This window comes from Eurytemora carolleeae, unplaced genomic scaffold (assembly GCF_000591075.1).
Source record: "Eurytemora carolleeae unplaced genomic scaffold, Eaff_2.0 scaffold153, whole genome shotgun sequence".
Lineage (NCBI taxonomy): Eukaryota > Metazoa > Arthropoda > Copepoda > Calanoida > Temoridae > Eurytemora > Eurytemora carolleeae.
Genome location: NW_019396203.1, coordinates 133,315 through 142,823, shown reverse-complemented (window position 1 = coordinate 142,823; position 9,509 = coordinate 133,315). Strand labels below are relative to the sequence as shown.

Genomic DNA, 9,509 nt, shown 5'->3' with positions numbered 1-9,509 from the left:
GTTTCTATAACAATTTTTGTCAAAATGTTCACTGCATATAAAAATTGGGTGTTTTGTCTTCCAGATAACTTGTTCTATCCACTCTTTTCGTATGTTATGAAAAATTTCTGAACCCGAAACATCGTTGTTTACACAATTTTTGACACTACAATATCTCATTGTTGAAAAATATTAAAATTAACTGTCCACACAATACCGTACAAATAGATGTACTTAGGATTAAACCCACTGTACTCTATGATACCAACTCAGTCATAAGGAAACATTTTTCGACAAAATTCACTGTACAGTATAAACCTAGCCAGGCAAAATTAGGAGAGTTATGCCCGCCCCCTGTCCTGTCCACATCTATTCAATATATATATCATCCTGTCGACATCTATACAATATATATATATCATCCTGTCGACATCTATACAATATATATATATCATCCTGTCCACATCTATACAATATATATATATTCTCCTGTCCACATCTATACAATATATATTTATTATCCTGTCCAGATCTATAGAATATATATCATCATGTCCACATCTATACAATATATATATCATCCTGTCCACATCTATACAATATATATATCATCCTGTCCACATCTATACAATATATATATCATCCTGTCCACATCTATACAGTATATATATCATCCTGTCCACATCTATACAATATATATATGATCCTGTCCACATCTATACAATATATATATGATCCTGTCCACATCTATACAGTATATATATCATTCTGTCCACATCTATACAGTATATATATCATCCTGTCCACATCTATACAATATATATATATGATCCTGTCCACATCTATACAATATATATCATCCTGTCAAAATGTATAAAATGTATATATCATCCTGTCCACATCTATTCAATATATATATCATCCTGTCCACATCAATACAATATACATATCATCCTTTCCACATCTATACAATATATATATCATCCTGTCCACATCAATACAATATACATATCATCCAGTCCACATCAATACAATATACATATCTTCCAGTCCACATCTATACAATATATATATCCGACAAGCTGCTTGGCTATCTTCTATTTCAACTTTTAATTTTTGCTCTATCTTTGTTATTTATTTTAAGTATAAATAGTTTTTTACCTATGTAGGGGTGTAAACCCCTCCTTATCTGCTCCTGCTGGTAGTGCTCCACCTTTTATTAATTCTCGTGCCCCCTCCACATGCCCCTGAATATACAGGGTATACAGGGGTATTCACATACATGAGACTATACCTCAACATTCCCCTGAATATACAGGGTATACAGGTGTATTCAAATACATGAGACTATACCTCAACATTCCCCTGAATATACAGGGTATACAGGGATACAGGGGTATTCACATACATGAGACTATACCTCAACATTCCCCTGAATATACAGGGTATACAGGTGTATTCAAATACATGAGACTATACCTCAACATTCCCCTGAATATACAGGGTATACAGGTGTATTTAAATACATGAGACTATACCTCCACATGCCCCTGAATATACAGGGTATACAGGGATACAGGGGTATTCACATACATGAGACTATACCTCAACATTCTCCTGAATATACAGGGTATACAGGGGTATTCAAAAACATGAGACTATACCTAAACATTCCCTTGTATATACAGGGTGTACATGGATATTCACATACATGAATAAATAGGTGAAACAACCCTGGTTTACTCAAATTCAAATTTTATTCGAAGTAAAAAATTAAAAATACTTCAGTCATTTTTGGTCATTAAAAAGCACATTATCGTGTAAACATAATCAAAAAATTTAAAAAATTAATAAAATTATATAAAAACTGTTTTATTTAAATCATTTGCATCCAGAAGATAAGACTCGATATTTTTTCCGTTAATCAAAAATTTGCTGAAGTCAAACATTTTTTTCAAAGACCCATTTCCAGAAATTTACCAGTTATAAATCCTAAGCAATATTTTATCAACAAAAACAGAAAGAAAATGTAAAATATTCCACTGTAGTGGCTACTTGTGTAAAGTGATCCAGAAGTTTTTCATCTATAATGGAAGAAAGAATGTTTTTTTTTATGTCAAGATATGAAAACTTATACAACATAATTGCACCTTACAGAAATATATATTTGTGAATATATATTTTTTATTCTAAGACGGAAGCGTGGAGTGGTTTCTTTAGAATAATCTGCAGCTTTTTATCCCAAACTAATGCAAAGTTTGTATATACAGATAAATGATCAGGATGAGTGAAGATGATCAATAGAGTAGATTTGAATATTCCTATACAGGGTGTCCCAATAAAAATGGGAATTGAGAGACGACTTGAATGTCGTCTTTGATTTCTGATATATAATGCATGGCAAAGAAAGTAGAAAAACGAGGCTGTACGTCTGAAGAGGTTTTTATAAAGTTGTCTATACCTACAAGATTGATTTCTTAAATAAATGCAAATTTGTAAAATTTTTGCAATATCTCCGTCAATTTTGAAGATACAAAATGGTAGACTACAACACTGCATTAATTGTTTTTATGAAAAAATGCAGCATGGATCGAAGACGATATAAAAGTCGTCAATGAATTCCCATTTTTATTGGGACACCCTGTAGTTTAACCAAGCACCTGGGAATCGGATACATTGATAGAATTTATAAAATGTCGTATTCTAAACCAACTACTAATGTAATGTATTCTAAACCAACTACTAATGTAATGTCGTATTCTAAACCAACTACTAATGTAATGTCGTATTCTAAACCAACTACTAATGTAATGTATTCTAAACCAACTACTAATGTAATGTCGTATTCTAAACCAACTACTAATGTAATGTCGTATTCTAAACCAACTACCAATGTAATGCTGCAGTAACTTACTTTTTCACTTAAATAATTATTTGAAGCCTTCTAAAACTGTTCCCGCATATTTCAAGGCTACTTATTTAATTTTACAAATAATGAGATTTAGGTTTAGTAGTATTAAACCCATTGAAAAATCGTCAAGACGACATTTTATACATTCTTTCCAAATCCCGGAAGTTCTAGGCTAAACTGTACCTTAGTTGCAGTCCAGTGGAGAGGAAGTCTTCCTGCATCATCCGCTTGGTTTACATCACAACCTCCTGTACATAAATTATCATTTTATTATAACCTCCTGTACATAAACTATAATTTTATCAGCTCTTCCTGTACATAAACTATCATTTTATTAACCTCGCCTGTACATAAACTAGCATTTTATTATCACCTCCAGTACATAAACTATCAGTTTATTATCTCCTCCTGTACATAAACTATCATTTTTTATCCTCACCTGTACATAAACTATCATTTTTATTATCCTCCCCTGTACATAAACCAGCATTTTTTTATCTCCTCCTGTACATAAACTATCATTTTATTATCACCGTACATAAAATATCATTTTATTATCCCCTCCAGTACATAAACCAGGCGCTTTGTCAACTTGTCCTACAATTATTTGTCCTACAATCATTTGTCCTACTAATCATTTGTCCTCCACATCCCTTGTTCTACAGTTAGGGCAAAACATAATGTTTCCTGCCAATCATATGTTCTTACTCTTTCAAATAATGTGTAAAAAGGACAAACGATGATTTCCTCTCTCTGTAGAAAAAAAACTCTTTGTAGTTCAACATGTTGTAGGACAAATGATTTTAGTCCAAATGATTGTATGACAAATGATTGTTTGGCAAATGACATAATGTCTATAAATTATCATATTTTACTCCCCTCCTGCACATAAAATACCATTTATATTTTTATCCTTATGATATATCTTGGTTTATCCTTCTAAAGTTCTAATATCTCTAGTTTTATCCTTCTAATATCTCTTGGTTTATCCTTCTCATATCTCTAGGTTTATTCTTCTAAAATCTCTAGGTTTATCCGTCTCATATCTCTTGGTTTATCCTTCTCATATCTCTAGGTTTATCCGTCTCATATCTCTTGGTTAATACTTCTCATATCTCTAGGTTTATCCTTCTCTTTATTCTTCTAATATCTCTAGGTTTATACTTCTCTTTATTCTTCTAATATCTCTAGGTTTATCCTTCTCTTTATTCTTCTAATATCTCTAGGTTTATCCTTCTATTTATTTTTCTAATATCTCTAGGTTTATCCTTCTATTTATTCTTCTAATATCTCTAGGTTTATCCTTTTATTTATTCTTCTAATATCTCTAGGTTTATCCTTCTATTTATTCTTCTAATATCTCTAGGTTTATCCTTCTCGTCCTTCAAAACTTTGTTCTAGTAAAGAATGTAAGGCAAGGAAAGTTTATTGCGGTCGTGTATACTCTGCGTACATATTGAAACCAGTTCTCTTTGGGCGGAATTTATAAACAAGAATAGATGCATCAGTGTTCGTTTAGTATCCGAGGAGGTTAAAAGCATTAAATTTTGAACATTTTGATAATTCAAATAATAGTTTCCTATGACCAGAATATTTCATCCATTTTTTATGTGAAAGATGGATCCCATTTCAGGCTTCGACATCCGTCTTGTGTTTACATTACCGCCCAGAGACAGTACACTGCAGTACAAAAGATGTGTACACCTCTGAAATAACTTTCCTTACAATACAATCCTTGGTTCTAGTGTGATTAAAGGGACTGTATGAGTAATATCATGCGGCCCCCCTCCATGCAAAAATGGTAACTGCACCATTGAAACCTTTATCTCATTAAAATGTTGAAAATACCGTCTTGACTTGACAAATTTTTTATTTCTGAGATGTTATCCAGTGCTTCTTGTAAACAATGAAGGTCTCCTTCGCATAGAAACCGGAAATAAAAAAGAAACAAAAACATTGATAACGTCTGACATTGCCATCTTTGCATGAAGGGTCACTTAAAATTACGCTTACAGTCCCTTTAATGATTGATATTGAATAATTGAATACATAAACTAGAATTGATAAAGCTGAATCCTAATCTAGACTAGTGGAGTAGAGGATATATCTGTCCATATCTTTATAGCAAGCATGGATGAACAATACAGTAGGAGAATACAAAGAGGAAACTAGGCCTGGAGAGAAAACCCATTTTATTCTCAATAAGAAATAGATATTTATATTTATGATTCATACACACTAACAGATGATCAATTTATATAATTTTATCGATTTCAATGATTATACGTATAAAGAGCAGTCTCCGTTTGTTTTTCCATATTTTGTTTCGGATGCTTGCGAACCCTCTGACCAATATTTCAAATATTTGGGTAATAATTAAGATATTAATTATTAGAGAGAAGAATCTCACTTGAAAAAAAGGAAATTGCACGTTTTCAATTCAAACTATTGAGAAGAACAAAAATGTTTGAGGTAAAAATATGTCACCGGATTAATATCAGGGGGCGGAAACGAAGGTGTGAACTGTAGGTTTATACAGTACGTAAGAATCTCGGTATTTGTACAGTCTAGGAGAGTACATTTGTTTATTGTTAATTGTTTACTTAGAAATAAGTTTAATATACATGTAATATATTATTTACATATTTAAGTCAACACTGTAAAGCCAAATTTTCCTGCAAAGAATATAATTTGATTAAAGTTTACAATAAACTACTCGTTATTCAAGTTTAATTATAATCGACGACATTGTTCTACAATTTCCTTGACTGTAGTCATGAGTGTGTCTGTAATAGAAGAGTGTGTGTTAGTTTAAAGTACTGGTCTGCAAAGCAGTGCGACTGGCTTTCTCATGCCAGACCAGCGCCATTTCCTTTCCCTTTATTCCTATTCCCTGATTAATAATATACTTTTCTCTTATCGTGTGCATAAAGTCAAATCAATGGAGCTACGGAGTCACAAAACCGTTCATGTAATGAAGCAAAGATTTTACAATATCCCTGGTTTAACAGTATCATTCTTAAATTGACCTTTCCAGAATTTAGTTTAGTGTGGTCTTATAAGCATTAAATTTAGTTTACTATTTATAGCACCGTTATTTTGGTTCGCAGTTTTATAAAGCTTTTGGACAGAAAATATAATCTAAAAAGGCGAGTGTTACGCGACTGCGCGTTTTTCCTAAAGACCTTATGAAAGCTTTATAAGTACTGTGAGGTATTTCTCAGGATTGGACTGTAAGACTTCATCTTCTGACCACTCTCCATAATAAAAGACAAGCAGGATAAGTTCCGATTCTTTATTCGTGAAGACTTCAATCTAGCAAAAATAAAACTAGATAGACTACAGAAAAAGCTTTTGAATTCATAAACATATGATACAACTGAACCAATTCAAGCATTAAAAAACTGTAGAACGGAACTAACAACACTACATTATAAATCATCAAATCCATGAAAACACAAATCATAAGGTATTTATATATATAAAAAGGAATCTTACCGCAGTGATCCCAGAATTATAAGCACAGTTTACATTATCAATACACTTAAACGGTTTATAACTAAGTAATACGAATAGAATCTGTCTGCTCCAACGTAGGAATCTTGCGCATGCGTAGGAAGTCCGTATACAGTTTCTCAAACTAGTTTTCCGACTTCTTTTCTGTACAGATATACAGGGTGAACTCAGAACTTCACAGGGGCATCACATAAACTTTACTTACGGAGCATGGCTCGCGTAACAGCGAGAACCTTCGAGATATAGAGAAAATTTCTGTCCAAAAACTGTACAGCACGCCAAAATAATAGTGTTGTAGGTAATTTTATGAAACGTTTATGTACTTGTCGTATTTCAATGCCTATTTCTAGATAAAATAAGCTTTGAAACAAAGCAGAAGTCAAAATATAAAGTTAGTTTCAATTTTATTTTAACTTCATTTGAAATAACCTAAATTTTTTGGAGAAAATCCGGGAACCAATCAATACTTTGAAGCACACGTGCTATAATTTACAGCTAATTTAAATTATAGCACTATGATTACTTTATAGCACGTTCATTATGAAATTCACGATGAAGTGAGTAATAATGATAAAGTACACTATATATAGTTTCATATACAAAATGGAAACTATAGGAATCGAGACTTTGGCACAAACTCAAATTTTCTTTGTAACCTCTGCTATTTTAAAATAAGATTATTTGAACTAATAATTCAAAATTCAAAATATTTAAGATCTTAGACTTTAGATTTAAAAATATAGGGATAATAAAACTAGAGTTTGTGACAAAGACTCAATTCCTTAATGTTTAAATATTAAATATATAATATATATTTTTTCAGATAAGGGACTGTAAGCGTAATTAAAAGTGACCCTCCATGCAAAGAGGGCAACGAGAATGGAGGTTCACTTGAATTTACGCATACAGTCCCTTTAAGATTAAAACAGTCCCTCAACGCACCCGTGACCCTCTAGTAAAAGTAAATTCTACCTAAAGTCTGACCGCGTCAACCTTGCTGCACCGGCTAGTCCTATCGAATGTCCGGGCGATACATTACAAATTCAGACCGGAAACGTTGACCCGGCTCGGAAATTCAAATGTACTACGGCTGCCCGTGCCTCAACCCCTCACCCCTCACCCACTGACAACCTCTCTTGTATAGGGCATTTGAGTTCATTCGTATTTTAAGACTTACGGTATTTGGACTTTTAACTTTTGGACTTTTAAAAGATTCCACAAAATGTTGAGAAGTTTTACAAATTAAAAAAAATTCTCTACACATTTGATTTCCGAACGAAATGAAATGCCCAAAATTACCCTTTCCCCCCTTTACCTTTTATTAAAGCCTGTATAACCAGTGGATCTCCGTTTACCGCAGCGTGATGGAGTGCGGTCATCCCGAACTTATTTGTCAGGTTTGGGTCAGCTCCGTTCTCCAACAGGGATGATACTACTTCATGATGTCCGTATCTAAATATTTATGAAATATTTTAAAGGGGCCGTTCACTTATTTGGGTAATTTGATGGTAAATAAACAGCCTATTCGCTGTTGATTGGTAATAGTCTTACTTTTCAAAGACAACTGTGGCCGGAGAAAAAGCCGATTTTTCGTTCAGGGGTCTGTTCTTGTGAAAGATTTTTGGTCCATTTAAAAAAGTAAACATAGGAACCAAATTATTTTTACAACGATAAAATGATAAAATGTCTATGAATACATTCTTTATCTAAAGTAGTTCCATTAGCTCGGAGTCGGACACTTTTGGAAAAGTATTCACGTCATTTTCTAGAGAATTTGAGAGAACAATAAAATATTTATAATTGTTGTAATCTATTCAGGGTGAGTTTAAAAAAGTTTAATTAGCGGCGTCTGGTGCAAAATTGTACCTCGTTTTGTGTAACTCTCCTGTATGGTAATTTTTCAATATTTTTAAGGATTTTTTTTTGTTTACTTTGCAATGGCCCAAAAAAATCCGCAAAACTTTTTTCTCCCAAAATCAAAATCGATTTTGCGAATTTTCTGTGATTCTGTGATTCAATATTTATCAAATTTAGGAATTTGATTGAAATAACATGAATACACATTTTTGCTTTTCTATTCTTTTGATTTTGAGAGGAAAAAGTTCACACTTTTTTTGTGACTCACCCTGTACAGTAAAGGAATTAAAGGTACCACTTACAAATTACTAGAAAGACAATATTAAATAGTTTTAAATAGTTTTTTAATTCTCAGGATTCCTTTTTTTCGAAATGAAATGCTCGTCACACGTACAGCCGCGTTTTATACTTTCTTTAACATGCCTTAAATATCAGAAATCGAGGACTACTCTCAAGTCGTCTTACAGTTTCCATATTTATTGGAATACCATGTATTGTCTAACCTCCCTAACCTAGCTGCTCTATGAAGAATTGTATTGTCTAACCTCCCTAACCTGGCTGCTCTATGAAGAATTGTATTGTATAACCTCTCTAACCTGACTGCTCTATGAAGAATTGTATTGTATTACCTCCCTAACCTGGCTGCTCTATGAAGAATTGTATTGTCTAACCTCTCTAACCTGACTGCTCTATGAAGAATTGTATTGTATAACCTCCCTAACCTGACTGCTCTATGAAGAATTGTATTGTCTAACCTCTCTAACCTAGCTGCTCTATGAAGAATTGTATTGTATAACCTCCCTAACCTGGCTGCTCTATGAAGAATTGTATTGTCTAACCTCTCTAACCTGACTGCTCTATCAAGAATTGTATTGTATAACCTCCCTAACCTGACTGCTCTATGAAGAATTGTATTGTATTACCTCCCTAACCTGGCTGCTCTATGAAGAATTGTATTGTATAACCTCCCTAACCTAGCTGCTCTATGAAGAATTGTATTGTCTAACCTCTCTAACCTGACTGCTCTATCAAGAATTGTATTTGCTAGGCATTCTTCATATATATATACATACATATATTTATAATACAGTAATCAGTATAAATCACAATTTCCGGACCGGCCATTTACTCCAGACCGGAGACTGAGTTGGTTTCTATCCATCTTACTTTTAACTGTGTAGATTTTAAAAAAACAGTGTAAAAAATGCACTTTTTGTATTTCTGAGCCAATAACAAAAGAGGGATT

General features: G+C 32.8%; 1 protein-coding gene and 1 long non-coding RNA gene across 2 annotated transcripts in view; both read right to left on the bottom strand.

The window, feature by feature from the left end:
- The window catches only part of LOC111698029 (serine/threonine-protein phosphatase 6 regulatory ankyrin repeat subunit B), a 16,513-nt gene extending 7,254 nt beyond the window's left edge, over nucleotides 1–9,259 (bottom strand). Inside the window, exons 1-4 of the mRNA XM_023468247.1 lie at nucleotides 9,196–9,259; nucleotides 7,722–7,858; nucleotides 3,074–3,138; nucleotides 1,141–1,226 (exon numbers count right to left, since the gene is read on the bottom strand). Coding sequence (XP_023324015.1) covers nucleotides 1,141–1,226; nucleotides 3,074–3,138; nucleotides 7,722–7,785 — 215 coding nt within the window. The 5' untranslated portion in view covers nucleotides 7,786–7,858; nucleotides 9,196–9,259. The remainder of the gene's footprint in view (nucleotides 1–1,140; nucleotides 1,227–3,073; nucleotides 3,139–7,721; nucleotides 7,859–9,195) is intronic.
- Nucleotides 6,045–6,680, bottom strand: LOC111698030 (uncharacterized). Its single transcript, XR_002764450.1, has 2 exons — nucleotides 6,389–6,680; nucleotides 6,045–6,205 (listed from the first exon to the last, which is right to left on the bottom strand). It is a non-coding gene; the product is annotated as an uncharacterized LOC111698030 (long non-coding RNA).
- Nucleotides 9,260–9,509: the final 250 nt, after the last annotated feature.